This window comes from Coptis chinensis, chromosome 2 (genome assembly GCF_015680905.1).
Source record: "Coptis chinensis isolate HL-2020 chromosome 2, ASM1568090v1, whole genome shotgun sequence".
Lineage (NCBI taxonomy): Eukaryota > Viridiplantae > Streptophyta > Magnoliopsida > Ranunculales > Ranunculaceae > Coptis > Coptis chinensis.
This window is the reverse complement of record NC_141457.1, coordinates 104,048,447-104,060,022: the sequence shown is the minus strand read 5'-3', so window position 1 is coordinate 104,060,022 and position 11,576 is coordinate 104,048,447. Positions and strand designations below refer to the sequence as shown.

General features: G+C 38.5%; 1 protein-coding gene across 2 annotated transcripts; it reads left to right on the top strand.

Annotated features, from left to right (window-relative positions):
* The first annotated feature begins 8,239 nt into the window (after nt 1-8,239).
* On the top strand, nt 8,240-10,641 carry LOC147519956 (SKP1-like protein 1A). 2 transcript variants are annotated; one of them, XM_086594901.1, is made up of 2 exons: nt 8,240-8,735; nt 10,114-10,641. In XM_086594901.1, the coding sequence occupies exons 1-2, from the start codon at nt 8,331-8,333 to the stop codon at nt 10,285-10,287; spliced, it is 579 nt and encodes a 192-aa protein (XP_086451027.1). In that variant the 5' UTR covers nt 8,240-8,330; the 3' UTR covers nt 10,288-10,641. The 2 variants fall into 2 exon arrangements, 1 of the variants encoding a protein (XP_086451027.1); XR_015214337.1 differs by lacking the exon at nt 8,240-8,735 and adding an exon at nt 9,327-9,457 and having other exon boundaries at nt 10,114-10,251.
* The last annotated feature ends 935 nt before the right edge of the window (nt 10,642-11,576 follow it).

The window sequence follows — 11,576 nt, the reverse complement described above, 5'->3', positions numbered from 1 at the left end:
CATGGACATTTTGGTCTTGTCTGATTTTTTTCACTTGTTATCAACAACAGGAGTGCAGGAGGTCTAATACAGAATTATAGGGTCTCCTTTATTTGGAGGATGACTTTGCTGAGTCTCCCCCCATGATCCATAGTGTTTACTATCCATGCTTCCTTTAGGGCGCTTCAAGTCGAATGAGTCAAGTACCCAACTATCTCTCTTATGCTCAGGACCTAAGTCCCTGGAGTGCTGTTACAACTAGAATCGGAGACATGATCTTAAAACTATGTTTGAAGACCGTCAATCTGACCTGATTTATTATAAGCATTACTGTACGTCACACAATCGCATTAATGCATATAATTGATGTTTCAGTTGCAGTATTTTGGATAAATAGTTGCTAAATCGCTCAGGAGTAGATATTTTCACGAGTGAATCGGCAAGCACAGATCATGATTGTAGTAATTAGTGTGAATAAGGCTCTGTTTGGCAAGCACACACGCACAGATCATAGTGAAAAGTTAGACCTACAAAACAGGTTTGGTTACTGTATGTGATTAACATTTCGAAAAGACATCATCGTGCTTTGGGTGTTATGTCTGTCAGTCTGTAGCATTGACATAAGACATAAGACACAAGACACGAGCACTTGACCTCGGTCCACGCCATGGGAGCACCACCGACGGACCCTACACGCACTCATCGGACTCATTCAATTCGGGCATGGCTGATGAACAAACCTTTTCTCTGAAAGGACACTTGTTCATTTCATTTTTTGTCCTGCATTTTCTGGTGGTACCCAAACTTGGATGGATGTGCTATACACTTGGAACAAAAGGAATGGAAAACAAAACTTTTGTCCAATTTGTCAATCGTAAATGGGAAACACTTTTATTTCCTGGAATCTTGTCAATGATATTAGTTTTTTAGTTGCACACGAACTAAAGCACTCATAGAGTATTAGACTAATAGTTTCATATCAAAATATCTGCCACTGTCCATGGCAGTTTTAACTGGGCTAACAAACCAGAACATTAACTCTCAAACAATCCAAATATCTCTCTTTTAACCAAGAAAAGATAATAAATAACCTAAAATAATAATCAAGAAGTCGGTTTCAAAATATGGACCAATAGAAAGGCCCAAAGCTACCGAAGAAATAAACACCTAATAAGAATCACTATAGGGGTACGCCTATTATTTGAACTGGAAATACAGGCGCCTGCCCATGTCTTCCCCCAACAACAACCAAGCTTTTGACCACGATCACGGGCATCCATGAATGCATCACCATCCTAGCATTTTGTCTGATCGTGACTAACTCTTCTGTAGAATGGCTTGCTTCGACAAATGCTCTAACAGTAGTTCAACGCTAAAACCATTCCGATTGCATTCTTAAATCTTTCGCGCACTAAGACAGTGCGCTCAGCACTGGCGGCACAAACCTGGGCCGTCTTCATGACCCTGGAGTATCGGACCCATTATCGCTAGTGCTATCTACTTATCCTAGTATGCATAAACAAACTTGCAAACGAAATAAAAAAAAAAAAGGAAAAAGAATCTTTTGCGCGCGAAACGGAGAGAGAGAGCTGGGGTTTTAAGTTTTAACGTTGGATATTTTGGATCTTGGATAAAGTTAACCAGTCTCTGGCAATGAAGAAATTGATAGATTCTTTCAACCCATCAATCAGCACAAAGAAACAGTACTGATAGAAGAAGCAGTTGCGTTTCAATCAAGACTGATTAAACACATGATCCAATATAAGTCTTGTCCTAATGATGGGATCCCTCTTTATAGCGTGAACAGCAAGATTCTTTTATGTTTCCTGTGAGCTAATTTGAACCATGATACCATATTACATTATTACCATAATTGATGCCTGAGAGAGTCTGAGAGAGTCATGTATAGAAACATCATCTTTGGGCACTGAGTGTCTTTGATGTCTTCTTCATATTCTGGAACTCTGACTTTTCACTGGAAATTAAATTAGATCAGGTGTTTATGGCTCAATGTTGGTAAATTTTTGTATAGACTAATCTGAATCTTGCATAAATACCAGGATAGGCTCTGTGATACTCTGTATGTGCATTCTGTGCAATAATGTACGTGATTGAGGGGTTCTTGTTTCTTGTCCAATGTTCTCTTTCGATTTACTTGATGGTAGCTGGAGTTGATTGTTTGCCCTCGATCTTTTTCTACAGGCAGCAAACTATCTGAACATTAAAAGCTTGGTTGATTTCGTAGAAATTAAACCACTAATTAAAGAGACAACACACAAAAATTTATAGTGGTTCGGTGCCAATGCGGCAACCTACGTCCACGGGAGAAGAAAGGTTTTGCTTGATCGATTTTGATTTGTGTTACAGAGGTGTTTATATAGGACAACATGAGTTCATATTCGTGTCTCTTGTTTCTAAAAGGATTGGAGACTTTCCTTTATAAAAAACATACGAATCTATCAAACCTCTGTCAAAACCGACTTGGGCGCGACCCGCGCTCATATTAGCCTTGCTCAAGGCGCGATCCGCGCTCTTGTCTTGACGAACTTCTAGGCGATTGAGCGCGCCCCGCCCTCGACTTTGCCTGGCCAAGGGCGCGACCCGCGCTTTCTCTTATTTATCCCACACTCCCCCTCAAGTTGGTGTGAAGATATCCAGCGAACCTAACTTGGAGAAAATATCATGGAACTTGGAACTTGGAAGTCCCTTGGTAAAAATGTCTACAAGCTGTTGGCCACTTCGAACAAAAAATGTAGTGACAATGTTAGACTGTACTTTTTCACGCACAAAATGACAGTCAACTTCAATATGCTTAGTTCTCTCATGAAACACCGGATTTGCAGCAATGTGCATAGCAGCTTGATTATCACACTAAAGTGTAGTTGGCCGATGTAACCCAAAACACAAATCCTTTAGAAGAGTGCGAAGCCATATGATTTTATTGGTGGTGGAAGCCATAGGCCTATACTCAGCTTATGCACTAGAACGAGCCACTATATTTTGTTTCTTGCTCTTCCAAGTGACTAAATTACCTCCTACAAAGGTACAATAACCGGAAGTAGATCTCCAATCAACTGGACATCCTTCCCAATCAATATCTGTATAAGCAGTAATAGATGTATGCCCATTTTTCTGCATCCAAATACCTCTGCCTGGTGACCCTTTCAGATATTGCAGTATTCTAGAAACTGCATTCATATGTGGAGTCCTTGGAGCTTGCATAAAACGACTAACCAAGCTTACTGCATAAGAAATATCTGGTCGGGTAATAGTTAAATATATTAGTTTACCAACTAATCGCTGATACTGACCAATGTCAGTAAGAAGATCACCGGTGTTGTCCAACTTGGCTCCACTGTCAGTTGGAGAATCAGATGATTTTACCCCCAGCTTTCCTGCTTCACTCAAAAGATCATATCCAACAAATACTTTCTTTGATTTAGAAATATACCTCTTTTTGAATAAGCAATTTCGATCCCAAGAAAGTACTTCATAATACCCAGATCCTTGATGGCAAATTTCTTGTGCAGTAACTCCTTGAGCTTAAAATTTTCAATATGGACATCACCTGTGATAACTATGTCATCAACAATAATAAAAACAATAACCAAGCCTGACCTGCTAGATTTAACAAATAAGGAAGGATCAACATCACTTTGCTTAAGGCAGGTCATAGCTAGAACAAAACTGAGCTTGGCATACCACGCTCGTGGAGATTGTTTAAGTCCATAGATAGCATTTTTTAACTTGCATACTAATCCAACCTTAGTCTCCTTTGGATGTCCAGGTGGGATGCTCATATATACTTCTTCTTTAAGATCTCCGTATAAGAATGCATTTTTCACATCCATCTGAAATAATTTCCAGTCTTGATTTACATCTAAAGATACAAGAACTCTAAACGTGTTCATCTTTGCAACTGGTGCAAAAGTCTCCTTGTAGTCCTGACCATAAGTTTGGGTGAATCCCCTTGCAACAAGTCGAGCTTTAGACCTCTTTAGGAACCATCACTGTTGAACTTGTTTCTGAACACCCACCGACAATCAACAATTTTCTTTCCATACGGTAGCATAACAATATCCTAAGTTTTATTCTCATATAGAGCACAAAGTTCTTCTTGGGTTCTTGTACGTCATCGACTGTACTTAAGAAAGCATGATGAGATGAAGTGATATTGGCATACGTTATATACTCATATAAAGGATATGAAACATCATGCAAAGAATAAAAATTCCTTTAAGTCATTGGAGGATGCAGTTTTCTATCAGATTTATAGTAATCCTTGAGAGTTACTGGAGGTCGTCTCTCTCATTCAGATTGTCTTGAAACTAGAGGAGCTGGAGAAGCACTAGAGTGCGCCCGCGCCTCAGTTTGCTCATTTTGGGGGGGCTCCCTTGCTTCAGTAGAGCCCAATTCTTCAGTGGCAGGAACTATACCTTCACCAACTATTAGGACAGGAACAATGCCTTCACCAACTACTAGGAGAGGAGCCAAATCAGCCGTAACAGCCGGGAGAGGTGCCAAATCAGCCATAATAGCTGGGAGAGGTGCCAAATCTACCAAACACTCTCTTTGGGACAAATTCCCAGGCATAGCTGAATCGTGAAAGAAAGTTTCAAATTCCACAAATCAGACATCACAAGAGACAACCAGTTTCCTTGTCGCCGGATTGTAACATATGTAGCCTTTCTGTGTGGTAGAATAACCAACAAACACACATCGAGTAGCCTGAGCATCAAATTTATCTCAATGAATAGCTTGCTGATGTACATAACAAACACACCCAAACACTCGCAGATGAGAGAGATCCAGCGGCCTAGATTTGAGCACTAGCTTCTAATGGGGATTTAAAACCAAGAACCCGACTGGGAAGACGATTAATCAAATAGGCAGCAGTTAAGATGCCATGAGACCAGTATTGCTTAGGAACATTCATGCCCAACATAAGAGCACGAGTGGTCTCCAAAAGGTGTTTGTTCTTTCTTTCAGCCACAATATTCTGCTGAGGTGTGCCAACACAACTAGTTTGATGAATTATCCCCTGGCTACGAAGATACTCAGGTAACAAACCTTTACAAAACTCAGTGCCATTGTCAGATCTAAACATCCTGATGTTTGCACCAAACTGATTAGTAATCATAGTATGAAAATCCTTGAATACAGTCACAACCTCAGTTTTCGATTTCAACAAATATAACCATGTAGCACGAGATTTATCATCAATAAACAACACAAAATACTTATAGCCATCATAAGAATTAACGGGAGCCCCATAAATCAGAGTGAATTAACTCAAACAACTTATTTGACACAAAATTTGAGTTTGGAAAAGAAAAACGAGTTTGTTTAGAAAATTGACAAATATCACAAACATCATCAGAGTTTAAAGAAACATGTGGAAACAAATTTGACAGGACATAACTAGATGGATGCCCAAGTCTTTTATGCAAAATGCGACTCTCAAGTAAATCACTAGCTTGACACGCCTTCTTATGTGACTTCAACAAATAGAGTCCATTGGAATAAATTCCTTCACCAATTGTCCTCTTCGACTTTCGATCCTGAAAAACGACAGAGTTAGGAGAAAAAATGACATCACAATTTAAAGAATTGGTAAGTTTTCCAACAAATAGAAGTTGAAAAGGGAATGAAGGAACGACTAGAGCATCACTCTTGAGACTTTGATAAAAAAAATCCACTTGACCACTACCTAGAATGGGAACGGTGGAGCCATTGGCTATGAAAATATTATGTTTTTTGGTTTTGGACACAAAATTATGGACAGAGGTAGGGCAAGTAGCCATATGATCCGTAGCCCCCGAATCAATTATCCATGAGTTACTATTTTCTGGCATAGTAAAATAGGTATGTAAATTACCTAACACATGAGTTGAGGCAAACTGACCTTTGCTAGATGACATGGACTTAGTGAGTTGTTGGAGAATTTGACTCAACTGATGACTAATATCTAAGTTGGTCATTAATGTCTCGGTAACAGCGGCATGCTCTTTCTTGGACAGTTCCTTTTCCTTTATAAGATGCGGATATAATTCCCAACAGCGGTCCTTGGTGTGCTAGTTCTTTCCACAATGATCATAGTGAGACGGTTCTCTTTTTCTCTTACCTTTTTCGAATCCCTGTGACTTCTTTCGAAAATCGTTTTCTACAAGTAATACAGTAGATTCAGAGATGGAAGACTTTACCTCGAAGTTGTTCATGGTTTTCTTCCTTGTTTCCTCTCTCTGAATAGTTGCACAAACAGCAGCAAGTGATGGAATAGTGTTTTCCATTAGAATATTGTTTTCCAGATTTTTATATTTTGGTTTAAGACTGCGAAATACTGTGAAGATTTTAACCTCTTCAGCCGGTTTCAAAAGAGTCTTAGCATTTGTGGTGTGTGGACGATATATGTTTAACTCATCCCATAATTTCTTCAAATTCCCAAGGTGTTGTGTAAAAGTCTTCTCACCTTGTTGCAAAGCACCGATTGCGAGTTGAAGTTCAAACACATGGGCATAATTGTTCTGGTTTCCGTATAAATCTTTAATTGAATCCCACATCTCCTTTGCAGAATCAGAGAAAGTAAAAATTCCAGCAATAGTAGACTCCATAGAATTGAATAACCAAGATCGAACAAGCTGATCATTGGAAACCCAATTCTCATATTCGGCATCATCAGTGGCAGGACACATCTTTGCACCATTAATGAACCCTAATTTTCTCTTGCCACTAAGCGATAGCGAAACAGCCCTAGACCAAGGTATATAGTTTGTTCCATTCAAGAGAATTGATGACATCTTCCAACCATGATTAGAATCAGTCTCTGTTGTAACAGCAGACTTTGGGTTTGGTTTTAGATCTGACATAATGTATTGTGTTTATCTAGATTGATTTAGAGGAGAGATTAAGTACTCTGCTCTGATACCATGTAGAAATTAAACCACTAATTAAAGAGACAACACACAAGAATTTATAGTGGTTCTGTGCCAATGCGGTAACCTACGTCCACGGAAGAAGAAAGATTTTGCTTGATTGATTTTGATTTGTGTTACAGAGGTGTTTATATAGCACAACATGAGTGCATATTCGTGTCTCTTGTTTCTAAAAGAATTGGAGACTTTCCTTTATAGAACACATACGAATCTATTAAACCTCTGTCAAAACCGACTCGGGCGCGACCTGCGCTCATATTAGTCTTGCTCAAGGCGCGACCCGCGCTCTTGTCTTGACAAACCTCCACGCGATTGAGCGCGCCCCGCCCTCGATTTTGCCTGGCCAAGGGCGCGACCCGCGCCTTCTCTTACTTCTCCCACAGATTCTGGTAGTCCTGACTTTCTCTGACACGATGAAAGGAAAGACACCAGCTGAGATCCACTCGACATTCAACATTAATGATGTCTTTCCTCCCGTTTAAGCGAAGGAAAATAGGAGCACCTGGACGGTGTTATTCAAATGATGGCTGTTCTCTCTAGAAATTTGGATGGTCTCTCAGTGGAGAGTGCTTGATAGAGTTTGATGGTTGGAAAGACTTTAAAACCATATTACATTGCTAGTTTTACGGTTAGTAGTTAGTAGTTAGTGAATATATACTTGGTTTCTGGTAGGAAGATTTTGAATGGTGGGATTCTTACCTCCTTTTTATCATGTATTCATGTGTGGTTGATCTCATTTAGCTCCAACGGTAGTTCCTTTGCTATGTATATAGATACTTTTGTTTGGTTCCTTTGGACATATTTACAAATGAATATATTTTCTATGTTTGTTCCATTTATATGCTATTTAAGGCGGTTACACTGTGGGTTTGTTGCTGGGCTGCATAATACTTAGAACAGGCGAGTTAGAACTTAAATGCCACTCTTCCAGGCAGCTTTTCGAAAGTGTTTGTTTTGCTTGAATCCACTACACATGCCCTTCCTAAGTTTACCTTTGCTTTTATGATTTTTGATTTGAATGGCCGTTATAGATTGCGGCAAAAATCGAATATGTTATAGTAATCTAGGATGACCACCCTGATTCGCTAAGGAAATGTTGCAACGTTAGTTTAACTCTCATTGTTAGTTTGTTACGAGGAAACAGAGTTGCGTTATCTAGATAGTTGAAAAAGTATTATTTCCTGAAGAATTATGTGATGCCATAAATCTTGTAAGTAAGTTGACCCGGCCAGTGAAGGACAAGCAAGGGTGGTCAACGATTTATAACTTTGAAGGCATGTTGGCAACGATTTATACTTGTAGAGACAAAATAGATAGCTTTTGAGCAATTTTTTACCACACCATTTGTTTTGTTCCCCAAGTCTTAAACCCTTAAACCCTATCCTCTTTTCTCTCCCTTCAACCCCCACCGTCCCTGAAATGCCTGGAAGTACATTCAAGAACATCAGAGAGAAACCCTTGGCTGCTGATGAATCTGAAAGGATTAATAACTTGATATGTGCTTTCAACCCAGTACTCAAAACAGAGAAAAATGTCACTTTGATTAGTTCTGATAAAAAGCCTTTCATAGTTAAAGAAGATGTTGCACTTGAGTCTCAAACTATCAAGCATTGGCTTGAAGACAAGTGTAATGATGATAATGATGAAAAAATCATCCTTCCTAATGTGGACAGTGTGACCCTTAAGCTGATTATTAAGTATTGCAAAAAGCATGTGGCGAATCGTGAAGGCATCAGTTCTTCTTCTGCTGGTGACGAAAAGCTTAGGAAATGGGATAAGGACTTTATTGAACTGGACATTGTTACCTTGATTAAGCTCATTAATGTAAGGGGTTTCGTTCTTAATTTCTTTACTCAAGTGTTATATTCCTTGGTTTTATTGGCAGTTTTTTAGTTAGCATGTTTCGATATTTTGGTGTGTTATTGGGTTTTTTCTGGTTGTTATCTTATGGCTTGGTGATTTGTTGTTGGCTATATGAATTGTTGATTTGCAAGTGTTTATCAGTTTTATAAAAGGAGCAACAGTTGTTTAGGGCTCAGTTACAAAAGGGGCCAATCTTGAACTCACTGAAGTTTGTTTAGTTCGGATCAATTAGCATACCTTGAGTTGGACTAATTTAGGGAAAAACAGAAATTTGTTATTGGATATATTTATTGTCGATTTGCATGTTTTTGTTCATTCATGTTGCAATATGACCCCAATAGATTTTAAGGCTAATTTAGAAAAGGAGCAGAGCTTGAAATATTGAAGCTCGAAAGGCGCGCTTGGCTCGGTTATCATACTTTAGTGTTAAACTAACCGAGCTAGTCGCTCATTTGTCTTGTGTTACATACGAGCCAAGCATGAACATACTGCAACTCAACTTGACGAGACATTGTTTTTATCGTTCATTTCTCGCATTGATGCTACTACCTCGTCTTTTTTTGTTGTTCCTGATATATTTTGAGAATAGATAAGTCAGATATATGACATTGAGGAAACATTTAGGCGCTAACGGTGGATTTCTTACTTCTTACTAACTGAAAACAGAGGCATTCAACTTGGTTGTCAGTTCCTAAATTCTATTATCCTTCCTTTTTTTATCTTGTTTTATTTCTTTAATGTGTGAAAATAAAGTGTTTGTTACATATACATTTGTGCTCTGATTTCTCGGTTGGAATGTTCATGTTTGAAAACATAGCACAGGATAGATTGTTTTCCTATTATCCAAGCTGTATGTATAATTCACAACATTCTAATTTAAAATGTCAATCAGAAAAGGTATGTTTTGTAACAAAACATTTTCCCACTGAATTCCAACAGATTAGTATTTTTTTCATTGTACCATTCTACAGCTGCATACTCAAACGTATTTGCTTGTTAAAATATTTCTATAGTTCTGCGATATTTTGCCTCTCTTATTCTTTTGCTTATTGCGTACAGGATTCAAAAGGTAGATTTTGAAATTACCAAAATAACATGTTATGGGTTATGGCTAGTGATAAATCTTTTGTGCTTAGGGTATGGTCATGTTCCGTATGTGTATGTGCTGTGAACTAGAGTGCTCTAGGTAATTGGTAGGGTAGATTTAACTATCTGAAACTTGCATAAATACCTAAATAAGCTTGATTCTCCTGACGTGTAAGCTGTGCACTTGTGTGTGCCAGGTACTCTTGCTACTAATGTGGTATCTTGGGTTGATTGTTTGCTCTGTTTTCTTCAGGCCGCAAATTTTATGAACATCAAAAGCTTGCTTGATTTAGCATGCCGGAGAGTGGCTGACATGATGAGGGAAAAGACACCAGAGGAGATCCGCAAGATATTTAATATTAAAAACGATTTCACTCCAGAGGAAGAGGAGGAAGTTAGGAGAGCGAACCCTTGGGCCTTTGACTGATGGCCTGAACCTCTTGTATTTGAATGGTTTTTAGCAGGCCGTTCAACATAATTTGATGGTTAGGAAGACTTCTAATATCGTATTATCAAGTTTAGTTAGTGCATATATATGGTTGGTTGCTGGTAGAAAGATGCTTATTAATTGTTAATTGCCTGTGCTTTGCTCACTAGGAAACTCCTATAAAGTTTTCGTAATTCTTTCGTGAATAGTTAGTAAATATTGTCCTGTTTTGATGGTTCCTTTTTGTAAATTGAACTTGATATTTGGTTACAACTTACAACCTCTTTAAAATTTCGTTTTGGAAGGATCTATAAATCTATTGCACATGAGGCTCTTTTGTGCATTTCTCTGCAAGTTTTTTAGTATGTTTTGGCTGTTACAGATTATGAGACTAAGGCATGTTAGTTGTTGCCCTGTCCCTATCGAAACAGTTGAGATCAATTTTAGTAAGGAAGAAACACTCAAGCTCCAAATCCATTTTATGAGAGTGTATCGCTCTTTAAAAGTATCTCTGCCTTCATCTGGGACAATAGTGAAGTTAGCTAAGCAATTCCTTCATAATAGATATAGTAGTTTAAGGAGGAAGAATAGACGACCTTAAGGGCTGAAAAGGTTCTCTTCCCTGAAGAATTATGTGACACCATAAATCTTGTATGTGAGTTGAGCTAATTAAGAAAAGGATGGAAGGTGAACTTGAAGCCGTGAAACTCACTTGCGGGACATTTAGAGGAAGTTTAGAACTCCTCTTAGCATTGTAGATGTTGCGTGAATACATGATAACCAAATACAAAGCAGGTGACAACTAGCAAAGTTGGTAAAACCATTGGGTTATGCCGTGATGGAACTAGAAGTCTGGGTTCAAATCCCACCGCACCAATGAGTTACTGATCTCGTTTAAAAACAAATTTACCAATAATAAAAAAAAGAAGATAACCAAATACAAAAAATATGCTTTCTATGATACTACTATCATACTATGTGGGCATGTGGCATTCAGCCCTGGGCCTCTTCTCTCTTGAAAAGAAGCCCGTATTTTTGACCCGTCACACAGACATGTGTTGTTCAGACCACAACTGTATAGAAGGAAGATCAGTATGTACATTGCAAATTTTGAAATTTGAATCACTCATATTCACCTCCACGTAGGCTCAATTTTCCATCTTTTCTACCGTTTTGGTGAAAAGCAAGGTGAGGCTGCCCAATGCAAAAATGATTATAATTCTCGGACGGAATGCTTGATTCTGTCTGAATGTAAAAATCGAAAAAACGCGTTGTACGGAATGAAACAT

Coding starts and splice junctions, on each gene's coding strand:
- LOC147519956 (XM_086594901.1), top strand. CDS start 8,331: ATGCCTGGAAGTACATTCAAGAACATCAGAGAGAAACCCTTGGCTGCT. Junction 8,736..10,113: donor CCTTGATTAAGCTCATTAAT/GTAAGGGGTTTC, acceptor TGTTTTCTTCAG/GCCGCAAATTTTATGAACAT.